General features: G+C 41.7%; 1 protein-coding gene and 1 long non-coding RNA gene across 4 annotated transcripts; one reads left to right on the top strand and one right to left on the bottom strand.

Moving 5' to 3' along the window:
- The first annotated feature begins 4,821 nt into the window (after positions 1–4,821).
- LOC114789269 (uncharacterized) lies at positions 4,822–6,010 on the top strand. Its single transcript, XR_003749637.1, has 2 exons — positions 4,822–5,086; positions 5,566–6,010. It is a non-coding gene; the product is annotated as an uncharacterized LOC114789269 (long non-coding RNA).
- A 2,023-nt stretch (positions 6,011–8,033) lies between these two features.
- On the bottom strand, positions 8,034–15,373 carry LOC114789268 (epidermal growth factor receptor substrate 15-like). Of its 3 annotated transcripts, XM_028978494.1 has the most exons (10): positions 15,219–15,373; positions 14,771–14,840; positions 13,285–13,446; positions 12,299–12,511; positions 11,332–11,574; positions 11,169–11,255; positions 10,956–11,079; positions 10,811–10,855; positions 10,294–10,724; positions 8,802–8,969 (listed from the first exon to the last, which is right to left on the bottom strand). In XM_028978494.1, the coding sequence occupies exons 1-10, from the start codon at positions 15,272–15,274 to the stop codon at positions 8,949–8,951; spliced, it is 1,452 nt and encodes a 483-aa protein (XP_028834327.1). In that variant the 5' UTR covers positions 15,275–15,373; the 3' UTR covers positions 8,802–8,948. The 3 variants fall into 3 exon arrangements, with proteins under 3 accessions (XP_028834325.1, XP_028834326.1, XP_028834327.1); XM_028978492.1 differs by having other exon boundaries at positions 8,034–10,724; XM_028978493.1 differs by having other exon boundaries at positions 8,034–10,724; positions 12,314–12,511.
- Positions 15,374–15,493: the final 120 nt, after the last annotated feature.

Raw genomic sequence — 15,493 nt, 5'->3', positions numbered from 1 at the left:
TCATCAAAAGTATTTCAGACGAGTCTAACACTAACACATGCACAAAAAACACCTGCACAAAAAAAAAATATTTCGTCTAGCACTTAACAATTCCCTAGCATGTTCTTTTCCTGACAAGTTAGGCTTTATCAAAATTCAAATCAAATCAAATTCAAATTGTATTTGTCACATACACAGTCATACACGGTATGATGTGCAGTGAAATGCTTTCTGCAACTGCTACAGACCACAGTATTGCAAATGTTGCAAGTAAACAATGAACCAATAACCAATATGCAAATATTGCAAACATAACCAAGTATTACACTTTTACGTCTTTAACATAAAATATGTGTAACTGGTAGGGTGAAGGTGTGCAAATGAGTTACAGTTTTTTTACAATGTTTAAAGAAAGAGAGAAAGAGCCATAAAAGAAAGAGCAGCAAGGACCTAAAAAGCGCAGAGTCATTTTGTGCAAAGTGATTTTGTGCAAAGTGATTTGGGCTCTTAGTTTTGTAACTCAAAATCTATAGAAACCGAATTAGAATTGCTGGTGTCTTCCTCTTGTAAGTCACTTTGGATAAAAGCGTCTCTTAAGTAAAGTAAAGTAAAGTAAAGTAAAGCTACCATTACTAGGAGTTTTTTGAGGTGTTTGTATTTGCTTAGTTCTGCATGTTGTTATATTTTGAATGAAAAAATATTCATATGCTTAGATTTTTGGACATAAATGTATGCTATATTTATTACATATGTAAATACATACATATTTATAACGAATAAAGAGAATAAAATTTCGCTTCTCAAATTTACCCGTTTATGGTGCTTTAATTCTGTATTCTTGGCCCTGATAGACGCTCATTCATTTAAAAGGGGGCGCTACCCCTCCCAAGATGGCGGCTCTGTTGACGCATTAGCTGTCACGGACGCCATATTCAAAGCGGCATTTAGTGTTAATTTTTATGGTGTTATCGTGTTCTGTGGTGCGGTGTTTCAGAATTATAATCACTGCACTTTCACTATTTCACTAAACGTAGATGTTTAAATTTGGGACGCTGAACTAGTTTCGGTGTGCAGAATTCGAGCAGTGGCAGGTAATTACTTGAGTCGCTATAAAACTTTTCCACTGAGATTTACTGCTGTTAACGTTATTTGTCTCTGATTTAATTTATCTTAAGATCAAATCACGTCAGTTATTTAGTAAAGCAAAGAAAATAGTTTAACTCACCAGCAAACGAAGTTTTCCCAAAAAGGTAGAACACTTTGCATTGTTACGTCGAACGCTTGTGGGACGACGCATGCGCAGACCTTCCAGGTAGAAATCAATAGGTAGCATTTATCGTCAGGACACCTTGCTCCACATATTTTCCTAAAATCGTATTTGCGGTAGCGCGTATCTATTACAGACGTTCGTCGCAGACGTGTAACTGCAGCGCAGGCAGAGAGTAACGTTGCAGCTGATGGAGCCGCTGTTTTAAGCGTTTTAAAATGCCTCTAAATACTTTTTTGCTCATTGAAATTCATCATGCAGAGTGCTTGTCGTATTTGAGTGAACCAGCTCTCGCTCATACGTTTTAACCAGTTATATCTCTCGTTTTGTCGCGAGGTAGAAAGTGCACTGCGACGGAGAGACTTCATTTCCCATAAGGCATTGCGTGCCGCACTGTAGAGAAGTTCCCATAACTGGCGTGCATATCACAAGTGTTCATAAAGTGCAGCTGTGTGTGAAATTTTTTCTCATTTTCTTGCTATATGGCCTAGAGGGGCGCCTCATAAGGGGGTGCCTCATACATTTGTACCAGTAACAAGCGTCTATCAGCACAAAATGAAGAGTAGCATCGTATTGAAAAATATAAACTGCGTATAATGCGGAAGGAAAAGAGCTGAAAAAGTTCCGGTCATTATTTCCTATAGACAAAAAGCGAATCAGCACCAATTTTATGGATACAGTTCCACAGGTGAGAAGAACACACACACACTGCATAATCCTAGTCTCAATTTTGTTGAATAAAATTGCTTCTATAATAACAAACTACTATGAAGCTGATGTTTTAACTCCTTGTCTTTCACTTGTCCAGTCGCTCTGCCCTCTGATATTCTGGATATCAGAGAGAAGGACAAGTTCACCATCAAGCCAAACCTTGGCCGGCTGTCCATTCCAGTGCAGGTTCTACTGGAAATCGGCTGCATTGACATTTACATTTACATTTACATTTATGGCATTTATCAGACGCCCTTATCCAGAGCGACTTACAATCAGTAGTTACAGGGGACAGTCCCCCTGGAGCAATTTAGGGTTAAGTGTCTTGCTCAAGGACACAATGGGAGTAAGCTGGATTTGAACCTGGGTCTTCTGGTTCACAGGCGAGTGTGTTACCCACTAGGCTACTACCACCCTATAAAGTTTACATTTACAGCATTTATCAGACGCCCTTATCCAGAGCGACTTACAAACAGTATTACAGGGACAGTCTCCCTGGAGCAATTTAGGGTTAAGTGTCTTGCTCAGGGACTCAATGGTAGTAAGTGGGATTCGAACCCGGGTCTTCTGGTTCATAGGCGAGTGTGTTACCCACTAGGCTACTACCACCCTAAGTACAATGTTTGACTAAGTACAATGTTTCTACATCTTTTTGTGCTTTTTTTTAATGGTCTAACTACCTTCCCTGTGTTATTTTTTCTGCAGTGACAATGTGGTGGCTTACACTTTGGAGAGCACCTCACCAACAGAAAGTGAGTGGTGAGCTCAAGTTCAGCTTTCTGCTAGAGTCCTCCTGCAGAGGAGGACTCTTTTTCCAAGAACATTTTCTGTCTCCATCTGGTCTTTCAGTTTAATTTTGGTTTACAGTACATTACAGTAATGTTTAATCTGTAAGTGTTTACTGATCAACTTTGCTTTTCCTTGATGAAGATGTAGATGAAGAACTGCCCCAGTACCCAGAGAATGTGGGTACAAATGAAGAGGGTCAGAAGCAGGAGCAACCCCAGCAGCAGCAACAGGAGAACTCTGGTGAAGGCTGTTCATTGGTCCTTCACAGAGTCATACAGACAACAAGGTCCAGGACATCCACCAGCCTATTATACAGAGCTCTTCCCCCCATCAGCATAGAGAAGTTTAGTGGGAAATGGCAAGGCTTTCTACAGAGATCATGTGTCTAGAGGGTATGGCCAGGGCCTGCATGAATGGTAAGTCATGTATGGAAGTAAGAGATTTATGTAAATGATCTTTATCACGTAGAACGATATTGCCTGCTAGAGAGTTGTTCAAGAAAATCATGGCCATGTTTCCATGTCACGTCATTTTTAAGGGGTAGGAGACAGAAATGGTTGGAGACATAGAATATATTTATATATTAGTGGTGGGCCGTTATCGGCGTTAACGTGCTGCGTTAACGTGAGACTCTTATCGGGCGATAAATAAAATATCGCCGTTAATCTATTCTTAAAGTCTATACTACGCAAGCTATTGTGCTGGATTTAAATGGTTACACTAGATTTATAAATATATTTCTTCTTTCTTGTGTCTTTTATTTTCTTATTTTCTAAAGACTTTTATTTTGTTTTTGAGACCCTGTTCAGGTCTCTAGGAAACATGGCGTGAGCTGTGAGAGGTGCGTGGGGTTTGTGTGCAAAAAGTTATTTCTTTCTTTTTAATTTCTGTACATATTAGGAATATTTTGCATGTGAGTTATTTTGTGAATATTTTTTGATGTTCTTTTAATACTGTATATTGTAGAGAGAGGTGCAGAAAGACACGATGTGTGACGCGATGTTCTGACGCGACCTTGCTTTTTGTACAGGAATGCAGTATTGTAAACTGTGAATGCTTTATGTTAATGTTCAGTTCTCTTGGACACATGGCGTTAGTTGTGAGAGAGAGAGGTGCAGAAAGACGCGATGTGTGACGCGTTGTTCCTTTTTGTACAGAATACACTTTGCACAGAAAATCTCTTGGGTGTCAGCTCATCATTTGTGGTTCAAGAAAAAAAATGTAAAAAATTACACAACGCAGAAGAAGAACCGCTACTCTATGATGACTTTCACCTTGATATTTTAGCGCGGATGTGTACCTAGCCGAATTGCACTGTAGGGGGCGAGAACGAGTCTTCGAACTGTGAAATTACCACATCAAACGTGACGTGGTAACATGGATGCAGCTATTTAACTGAATAAACAGTTGGTAAACACAAGTACATCTTATTGAACATAATTAATTTTCATCACCAATTATCATAGTAGAACAGCTTTCTCAAGCAGTTTGTGATGCATTTTGGAAACAGGAGATGAGCCCCTGGTCTGATGCGCCACCTGGCTTGAGAAACCCGTTCTCAAAGACTTACTTTTAGTCATTATTTGGGTAGCACACATATTCTGAATGCCTTCAGAAGAATTCAAATGAGCAATTTTAATCTAGATTAATCTAGATTAATTCCAAGATTACAGTGACCTTAATCTAGATTAAGAAAATTAATCTATGCCCACTTCTAAAATATAGATGCGTGTGTGTGTGATATATATTTTCTGGTTCTTCTGCCAGCTGTCCAGGGTGCTTTTCAACCTGACCCATGGGTTGTTTGAATATATCAGGAGACACAACTACGCCAGACAAATCAGTCCCAACTCCCATGCCAGAAAAGATTACCTGAAATGGTCAGTGCCTGATGTTCTGTTAAGACCGCAAATATATCATATCAAATGTTTGCCAAAGAAATCTTTTAATCAGTAGAGAGAGTCCCTCATTTCATATAGGGATAGTGTAATTAATGAAAAGTAATTTTTTTTTGTTCTTATCACTCGTGGTAAACCAGACTATGAATAATTAAAGTTATTTGGGTGCCTGTCAAGTTTTGTTTATTTGCTATTGGTCGGGCCACTCCGTACTGTATCGCTATTGCAGGAGAGGGAAAGTCCCGCCCTGATTTGTGTTAGCAAGTTAGGGAGTACAACGCAGCACCACGAGGAGCGCACACGAACGAGAGAGAGAGCGAGAGACAAAAGTTCGGTTTTGGTGGACAAAAAGTGGTTTTAACCACCAAAATCAGTGGTTTGAATCACTCAAAGCACCTGAAATTTCCTAGAACCTGTGAATGTCTCTGTACAGATCGTCTTGGTGAGTCACGCTAAGCTAAGCTAAAGTAGCTAACTTGCATTGCACCTTATGCTAGCGAAATTTAATGTGAAATGATACTGTGTGGTTATGTTTACAGTAAAATTGTAATTGTAAAATGAGTACAGTTCACTTAATTAATGTTCTGTGACTTGAGATTGTTTTGAGATGGAATGTTTTATTTTGAATGATAATTTTGTTCATATGGTTAAATGTTAATTGTATGGTAACACTTGAAATCATAATTAATGGTTAAAAAGAGTAACTAATCATAATTTCATGGTTGATAACCTAAAACATATAATTCAGGTAGCATTGAATAAAACAATACTTCATAGAGGGATATGGAAGAAATACTGGTATTCTATGCTATGCAAATTGGGAGATTATTTCATTTTGAGAAACCAAGAATTTTACAGAGATATGGCCATAATGATTTGAAGGTTATGGCTGAAACAATAAGGTTGTATGTTGTTATGCAGGCTAGGTTTTTTGTTCTATTGAGCCTTCCTCGGAAGAAATTGAAAGCTGGATTTCTCCCTGACGAGGGGGATGGCGAGCCACCTGGAAAGCGGATGTTCTTCACCTATCTGAGAGGGAACTTCTCCATTCCTTCTCCATCACACAGGTCACCGGTGTGGTAGGACTTGATCTGACATCCTTGACTTTGACTGTTACCTACTGACTAAGACTTACTGACGAAAGACCTACTAGACTATAACGCACTGACTAAGAAGAAAACAACTCAATTTGGGAAGAAGGAAAGAAAGAGAGACTTTATAATTATTTCAAATTGTTACATGTTAATTATTATGTTATGGTTTTATAAGAGAAGTTTTTGTTGTTTTGTTATAGTGAATGCCGGCTGTTAGATTGTACATTTATTTTCTTATTTCCATTTAAATATACTTAGTAAGTTCAACTGTCTCCCCTGGTCTGAGCATCTTTTTCCCTGGCTATCACATAGCACAGCATTTACCTCCACGAACCTAGACACTGGTCTCCCCCTTTGGGTGAATCACCTGAGCTTGTATATATCTGCTATAAGAGTAGTTACATTCTTCACAGTGGTTACAATCACCTTCAGGAGGTTGGTCCCCTGACCTCCTACCTGCCAATGATGCACCAAGCTGCTGAAATACTCCTGTTTTTAAGTGGTTACACTTCTTTTATTCTCCTTAACAATCCTGCAATTAGTCAATATCATGAAAAATTATCAGCTTATCATTCTAGCACTTAAAAACTTTGCTGACATTCACTAGGTGGCACATACTTATTATGTAATGGAAATAGGCTGTATTTCATACATGCATTTTCTTCCCTTTGTACTACCAGATATAAAGAAACAGATCAAATAATTAAACGTGCACACTTCCAATACACAAAATGCACATATCTCAAACATTGTATTCCAGTGTGATCATGAAGTACAAAAGGATGATTACTTGTGTGCAGTCATGTGGCTTTAGGAGATCTGTTCCCTCCGACCAGTCTACACCCCTTCGGCTGGTCATAAGAATATCAAATCTGTTTGAAATTCCAAGTAGCAGCACATGGAATCATGTCTCGTTCCGCTGCAGCAGACACAAGCAAATCGTTTTTATGTGGTCTCACCTACTTATCATGACTGGAACAACTGGGAGAAAAGTTATTCATACTGGTATATCATGTACATTTCTGAGCATGAGCTCAGCCTTCAAATAAAATAAAGTGAAGTGTGATGCACAGCGAAATTTGTCCTCTGCATTTAACCCATCACTCTGAGTGAGCAGTGGGCAGCCATGACAGGTGCCCGGGGAGCAGTGTGTGGGGACTGTGCTTTGCTCAGTGGCACCTTGGCGGATCAGGATTTGAACCGGCAACCTTCTGATTACGTGGACACTTTCTTAACCACTAGGCCACCACTGCCCCAGGTAGGATGCCCAGGTTGGACAGGTCTTCGGGTAGAGGCCTGACAAAGTACAATCCAGTTACATGACAAAATCAATTATCCAGAGCACCCCACCCCTTTCTAGCTCTGGTTGGAAGAAAAGACCCTCAAGTACTACTTTAATTTCTTTCAACTGTATTTAATTTGTGATCAACATGAATGAATTAACTTAATTTTTTTTCTTCACCAATTCTATGATAGCCCATTTCAACACGAAGGGAAAGGGGTAAAAGGGCAGAATGTCCCTCGAGAAACAAAAATCCATTAAGTAATACAAGCTTACTTCTGTCTAGTTCTGTCTAAAGTGTATTAATATTACCAAAAGAAGTACTAAAACTCAGTAATAATACATTTGGCCTCTGATGTGTCTTTTTTTGCATTTTCATTAAATGTTCTGATATATATTACTGCTCATGAGGCTGGAAAACTGTAGTCATTTAGAAACAGAGGAAATTGAAGACCCCATTGACCCTCCCTGGGAGTGGTCCACCAGCAAAAATCACGCTGAGAGCAACGTGTGTAAAAGGATCCCAGGGTTACACACGCTCTCATGCTGGCCTCTGGTTTACACGAGAAGCATTATGTTGAGAAAAATGGAAAAATATTTTTACCTAAAAATTATTTACTTTTAGGCCTTGTGTGAAATAATCCTAATGGTTTCACAAACATTCAGGGTCAGTTAACAGCACAGCAGTCCATATTTACCAAGCATCATATCGAAATAAGTCATAAGGACGTCGAGGAGCAGCATCGACACGTGAGTGTTTCTCCACTTTTGGTGAATCAACTGACCTGATGAATGTGTCACAGCTTTGAGATTATCACACTGACGCTGAAATGAACGTGACTGCAGACCTGCTATATGGTGGTGACATGGTGACAGCTTTGTGATTATTCTTTAGTACTGTGGTCGTTTAGCTGTGTTGTAGTCTGAAACCTCTTATGAAGGAAACGAATGGTCACATGTTCAACACAAAACAACATATTTGACTCTGTTCACAAAACAAACCAGCCATGGTGTGGTGGTAAAAATAATTACATTTATTAGATTAAATTTCCCATTCATTAGACTACAGGATAGGCTACTGCATTTATTTTGAAGGATCTGTACACTTTCTTCAGAATTTACATTAAGTACTAATATAGAGGTTACTTCACATATGGAGGAATAAAGCTATATCTATGTTATATCTTTCTTTTAACAAATCTCCAGTGCTTCTGGCCACATCAAGAATGAAGAGTCACAATTAAATCAAAGTTCACTATTGCTGTTCTAACAGAACAAGGCCCCTGTTTAATTCAAAGTGTAATCATTTTACATAACAGCTAATGTAAGAAGCACATTGGTAAAGAATTGTGTTCACACACAAAACAGAAAAGGCGTTCACTATTTAAAGGTGCTACGCGTCGTGGTTTCAATGAATGCCCTGCTTTAAAAATTCCTGAACTCAACATGGAATTTGGTGTTATTGCCTTTCAGTGTACACCATTAAACCAAGCACTACCCCCAAGACCACCCAAATGACATGATCACGCATTTAACAAATACAGACATTACACCTTATCTGAGGTTTGGGCATTCAGAGGTACTGGAACTCATTCTGATCCCACTCTTAATATCACAGTTTGGAATGAAACTGTGTTCACATCGGAACATCTCAGGAGCATCACTTGGACTAAGGGCATCGCATAAAATGATGTTACTGTTCTCTATATCCCACGGGTAAAATCTTGCCGTGTTGGGCTCAGGGCCAAACAGCATTTCAGCAATGCTGTCGTGCACAGAATTATGCCGACTGGAGCGGACGCTCTTACTCTGCTCAGAGCCGAAGGGATCCACCTCGGTCAGGCTGGAGCAGGCAGGTGGAGTCTCACACTGATCTTCGTTCGTTTGGTCTGCAGATCTGACCCCTTCAGATTCGGAGAGGCTCCACCTCAAGGCGGCGTCGCTGGACTCTGAATCGAAAGGGTGACCTCTTATTGAGGTGTCAGAGCTGGTGCCCATGGGCGTACCCTCACCTGTGTTAGTTAGCTCAGGACTTCCAGGAGCTGGAGGAAACATGCTAGGATCTAAACCCCAGGAGTTAAATATATTTGTTTCTGACGTTAAACCAGACTGGCCTTCATACGTACCAACATCGGACATTTCTGCATCGCTGGGTTCAGGACTAAAGGGATCAAAGTGACTGAGGTCTGCCTTCAGAGATTCACATCTTATTGGTTTACTGGAATCGTAGCTGAAATAACTGTGGTTTAGGAGATCTGAATCTTCTGAATTTGACTGCAGAAGCTCAGTGCTGAGACCCTGATGAGTAGTGACCTCAAAGTTAAATATTATGGTCTCTTTGGACTGTACATCTCCTTGATTTTCAGATTCAGATAAATCACATCTGCTTGAGTCACAGCTGGGATGTGAGCTGAATGATTTATGATCACTGTCACACTTATATTCCTCCTGAAAATCAAGAAGGCCTGCATTTCTACACTCTGGCAGGGTCTTCCTTGAGTTTAGGGGCCTTATATCATTAGACATTGGGCCAAAGGGATCCGGGCTGAGAGGTTTGTGAAGTTCTTCAGTTCCCCTGTCAGCTTTGACTGGGTTGGTCGGCTCGGGCAGAAGTTGGGATTCATTAAGCATCTCCATCCCAGAGTAAGTGGGGTCAGAGGTAACGAGACAGCTGAATTCTGTCCTGAAGGGGTCATAGTTCACAGAATCATGCCTCTCACTTTCAGTGGGATGAGAATTTACAGGAGGGCCGTTGACAAGACACACACCAGGCTCACCTTCAAATTTTTTGTCATTTTCCATTTTTGAGTCATCACTCTCATCGTTTGACTCTAAGGACTCAATAGAACTGTTAGGATCATCCTCAAGTTCCCCTGGGCTAAAGGGGTCTGGATACCGGTTTGTAGAAGAGTTCCATGAGCCATCAATTTCTGGGTTTGCAGGTTGGAAATCCTGACGCAGGCCAACTGTGACACAAGCCTCATCATCCGTGAGGTCAGAGGTCATGCAATGTTCCTTGATCTTAGAACCATTCAACTGACAGGGAAGGGCACCAAAGTCCATGTGCTTATACTGCTCCACATCACTATTGAGGAGATCGCAGTAATCAAGCTCCCTAATCTCACACCCATTCACTTCACAGCTAAGGCTGTAGTTCATCGGGACACAAAGCACTGGTTCATACAGTCCTACATTATTACATTCAGATTTGATGAAATTACAGTCCTCAAATTCCAGACTTCTAGAGTCCATTGCATGTAATTCTATACTTACATCAGCATGATCGGGGTGAATCTTCTCTGGAGTCGGCGGCTCAGGACATGTGAAGTCAGGATCTGCATCATCACTAGAAGCATCGCTATTATAGTCGTCCTTATAATCAGAAGGGTCCGCACTGATCATTACAGAGCCACTAGAGTCATGTTCAGTTTCATGGTTACCGACCTCACAGTCATTTGGATTTGGTTTTGGCGCAATGCTGTCCTCCTGCGTATCAGACACAGGTTCGATTCCATTGGGCACACTGAGCTGCAACTCAATGTCGCCATCTTTCCTATAGTTTGGACATTCAGGGTCACTCAATACTGACTCAGAGGTTGGACTGAAAGGGCCTGCTTGTAAAGCCAGCTCTTCTGACACTTGACTGAAGAGGATGTCTGAAGCAAAGGGGTCTGTGCCTTTGAAAGGATCCTTAGAAAAAGCATCTGTGACAAAAAGCAAACATTTACAGACTGGAGAATTTGATGGCTTCATTTAACTTATACTTTCATCAAATTTTTGAAACACTCACCATAAATGTCCAGTTTGGGAAACGGCTTGTACTTGAACAGGTCATCTATGATAAATTAAGCAAAGAAGCTGCTTTGCTATCATTCCGTAAAAGCCATACACATGGTCATCAACACCAATCTTCATTATCACAACCAGACACTCACCATCAGGAAACGGGTCAGGGTGATAAAAATCATATAGTCCAATCACGGTGCAGTTGGTGGACTGTGTCATTAATGATTGGACACTTGGTATGTCTTCCTCCTCTAAGCCAGGTGACTCAATTTGCTAGAAATAAAACCGGACAAATCATTTTAAAAAAGCACCGTTCTATCCATTCACATTAAATGCATGACTTCTGTTTTCAGTTTTTCTACCTGTGGTGTGACTGATCTAGATGATTGCCCTTCCTCTTTAACCTCCGTCAGTGTGATTTCAGTGAAAGACGAAGAACCGCTACTTTTCTAAAAGAGAAAGTAGGGAATCATTTTGGTAAAAAATAAAATAAATAAAATAATAAAAAATCAATAGAGCACTTACTATGGCCTCTCTGTGTCGTGGCTTTTGTATTTCTTCTTTGCTTTTCAATCCAGTTTGCTCCTCTTCCTCGTGTTCCTGTAGCAGATGATCATCTTGCTCGCTATCTTCATCCTTCTCCTCCTCTTCCATCTCTGTTTCTACATCTTCAGCTGTGATTGGACCAACCTGGAGGCTTGTGTCAACAGCAGAATTTCCTTCCACAGCTATCAGCTCTGCTATCAACTCGCCAAGTCTTTGTTGGGCCTAGTGAGGAGACATCATGTTTGTAATTTCACTGAAAAGGAAGTCATATCTTGCTCTTATCTTGAATGAATGAGTGAATGGATGAATGAATAAATGAACGCTAAGCAGGTGATGAGCTACAGAATACCTCATGTAACCGGTGACTACTGAATATCCTCCTGGGCCACCTGATTTCATGGGAATGAACTTTTCATGGCCTGTGGTGAGGTGTCTCACATGCAGTGTGCGATTAAATGTGTATATAGTACATTTCAGTACAACACATTTCTTTACAGATTACTTCAAGTTGGATGAAATCACATATTTTAATTGACACCGAGGTCAGGACCTGACCTGTAAATCCACCTTTTTTGCTGTCGTGCAGATTGTCCTCCTGAACTGTTTTAATTCTTCAGAAACAGACTCTCTCTAGCAATATCTATATTCGTTAAAATAATAATAATAATATATTGTCAAATTTGCATGAGCAAATTTGGTAGCATGAGCATGCCTGTTGGCATCATGATACCAAGCTGATAGCAGTATCAACACTGGCACCTAGGAGGACAATGCCACACATGCCTGTGGGTCACCAAAGCGCTGCAATCCAGTGACGTGTGTCTGAGAGTGACAGTGAGCTGCAGCTGAATAGCGCTCTGTGTAGCCAGTGGGGAGTGGCGATGAGAGCGGGCAGCCATCTGTACATGCTCAGGCACAGCAAGAGCTTAAAACCAAGGGACCTCACCAAAGACACACCAACCCGTGAAATCTCAGTGTATGATTGGCGGATAGAGTCCTGTAGCGGACCAATCTGGACTCTGGCATCTTTCACCATCCCTCCAGCATGTCGGACTTCCTCCTGCAGCCTCTTCAGCTCCTCCTGGGTCCTGGACAGCTCCTCCTCATACTCCTGCATGCTCAGCTCCAGCTCATCCTTCTCTTCCTGAAGGGACAACAGCTACATACATGCAAACACATGACACGCGTGTCATGTAATACGTGTCATATTGTGTGGACAAGTTTATCATCCATGTGTAAATTCATGAATGCTTTTAAATGTAAAATATTTCACTGCATTAAAACAGGCATGATTCTGTCATGGGCCAAGAAATAACAGTTCGCTGTGTCAGATGCAGCTGAAGCCTCGAACATGACAAGAAGATGCCGAATGTCTTTTCTGGGTCAAATCTCATTTAGAATGGAAAGAATTTGAGAATTCTTTTGGAAATAATAAATGTCACACCGTTCAGTGTTGTGCATTTGTGCCTATGGAATTCCCAGCTCGCATATGTTTGTGCATCATGACACAAAACATATGACAAATAAGACGGCCACAATCTGTCCCAAAAAGTCAGTGACTACTCTCCTCAGATCCCAGATGCTTACAGACTGTTGTTAAAAGGACAGGGGACATGGCCGTGATGCTGCTGCCATCAAATTCAGCATGACGTTATTCTTTTTTTTACAGTGGAATATTCTCTCACTTTAAACATTTGCTGTTTAAGCATTTTGTCGTCATCTCATGTATTTATTTATATTTATTTTATTATTTTAAATTGAGTATTTGTGCAAACGGAATTGACATTACTTACTTTTTTCAAAGAGACTGTAGCTTAACAAACTAATTTGTTCGGCTCTTGTTTCATGAATGAGACCCACAGAGAGCAATTCAAGGCTCAGTGTAAAGTGTGCTTGTTTCCACTGGGACGGGGTGCATATCGTCGACCTCACCAGATGCCTCTCTTGGCTGCGCTGTTCCTGGATCAGCGCAATCTGCTCCTTGAGCTCCTTCCTGTGCTGCACCAGCTGCTCCAGGGCCTGCTGAGTTTCCTGCGTCTGGACCCGCTGCTCCTCCAGAGCCGTCTGCTCCTGTACCAACACATCCTGCAGCTCCTGTCCAGACAAGGAGAGAGAGGGACTCTGGGACATGGATATAGCACGTTATGAGGGACTATGGGACAGGGTAATCTGTACAACGTTTCTCTGCTGTGCCATCGCCAGTACGCTTGTTTGAAACATTTGTTCATACACAGTGTGGCGGTCCCAAGCCCGAGTAAATGGGGAAGAAGAGCATCCAGGCCATGTGGACCAGGATGATCCCCCCAATGTATAGCTGCTATTGTTGCCAGAGAAATGAAGTCAGATGAATGATGATAATAATGTATGTGATGATAATAACGTATGTGACTTCCTGGCGACACCTAGTGACCATTTAAGAGTATTATTTTTGTCGCTGTAAATAAATATTACCTGTTCAGACTGAAGTGTCTCTCAGAACCTAGACCAGGAGCGGGGATGTGTGTCCAATACAGATAGTACAGAGATTCCAGCAGCACCCATGTGCACAAACATGAGGGACAATATACACACCAGATCTGCTTATTTGGGAGCTGAAAAAAAGCCTGGTCAAAACAGAAAACGGCAAGAAACAAGGCGTTCCATGGAAACTACTCCCTGTACCAGCAATGGTTCAATAAAAGGGGGTTATATTTGTATGTCTGATGATGAAGAATTAAACTAATTTTCCAGGGGAAATGGAATGAAGAAATGATTGATCCTCACTGCACAGGGCCTTCAAATGAAATAGTGCAGAGAGGACATTCATGCCCACAAAGCTTGTGCCAAAAGTAATATATACAGTCGGACATTTTTCATGATAAAGCTTTTTCATTTGGCCTGGGGCCTGACATCAATATACTTTTTCCCCAAAAACTAGTTAAACTTAAGGGGGGGGGAATGCATTTTAAATACTTTTCTTGTTGGAAAGAGGACGCTGTGCTCTTCACATTTGATCTCAGGAACACAGTGCAAATCTGCTAATATCCATTAGCAAAGGTGGTGTAACTTGGTGGTGTAAAAACGCGGGCCGAGTGGGTTAAATGTACCGGTTTTTACACATATGTAAACACGCACATTTACCGGGGAAGAGCAACATATATCTTGTAGGTGTGCAAGAAATGACCATGTATAATGGTTTTATAGCGTATTAAATACATTGTATAATGTATTAAATTCATAAGCAATGGTCAAAAACCTTTATCTCCCAAACTGTGACCTGTTGCACCGCACACATTTTACAATCGATTCCTTACAGGACTCAGGCCTGCATGTCTCGCACGGAGCATGGAGAGCGTTTTTTTTTTCTGTGGTTCTAGAGCATCGCTCCACCTCCACGTAAAAAAAAAACAGAAACTGTGGGAGCCGACTGAGCTCTTACCGTGACCTCTGCGTCCCGTTGTCCGTGACACCCCTCTATGTCTGTGGCCACCTTGTCCAGGGAGATGTCCCTTCAACACCAGGAGGGAAAGGGACACACGTTTACACACCCCTCCACATTGTTCACTGCAGCCTCGCCTTTTTTCATACAGGGCCACATAAAATCAGCACCCATCATAAACCAGACGGAGCATGCGCAGAGCGATGCGCAGGGAGAGGAACGTTCATTCATAGGGAAAAAATAAGAAGCTAAACTACAGAGGAAAAGGAACGGATACACATCATAGATGAGAAGTAAATGGGGGTTTTGCACGATGCAGGACTCGTCGCAGAGCCCGGATTCGGTTCATTCCCCCCCGATAATCGTCCTGCACACGCACAAGATGGAGCCCGTGCACAAGCCGCAAAGCCCCCGAAACACGCCGCGCTCCTCCCGGCTCGGCTCGTACCTTTCCCCCGCACGCTGCCGGCTCGGCCGCAGGCAGTCCAGCACGAAGCGCAGCATCTCGGCCGGCTACGTCTGCAGCCTCCCCGCCTCCATCATCCGGAGTCTCCTTGGAGGAGGAGGAGGAGGAGGAGGAGGAGAGAGAGCGTGCGTCACGTGGATCCGGGCCACCGATGCCAGGCAGCATCACGTTGATCAGGGTCGGATTTGATGTTTAGAATGTGTATTTGACAATTCTCCAAACGGACCTGGCTCCATTTCCCCCACAAAACCCCAACA

The sequence above is a fragment of the Denticeps clupeoides genome, chromosome 4 (assembly GCF_900700375.1).
Source record: "Denticeps clupeoides chromosome 4, fDenClu1.1, whole genome shotgun sequence".
Taxonomy (NCBI): Eukaryota; Metazoa; Chordata; class Actinopteri; order Clupeiformes; family Denticipitidae; genus Denticeps; species Denticeps clupeoides.
Note: the sequence above shows the minus strand (reverse complement) of the source record. Positions and strands in the feature narration are given on the sequence as shown.

Coding starts and splice junctions, on each gene's coding strand:
- LOC114789268 (XM_028978492.1), bottom strand. CDS start 15,274: ATGCTGCGCTTCGTGCTGGACTGCCTGCGGCCGAGCCGGCAGCGTGCG. Junction 14,841..15,218: donor CGGCAGCGTGCGGGGGAAAG/GTACGAGCCGAG, acceptor CTGGTGTTGAAG/GGACATCTCCCTGGACAAGG. Junction 13,447..14,770: donor AACGGGACGCAGAGGTCACG/GTAAGAGCTCAG, acceptor TTGTCTGGACAG/GAGCTGCAGGATGTGTTGGT.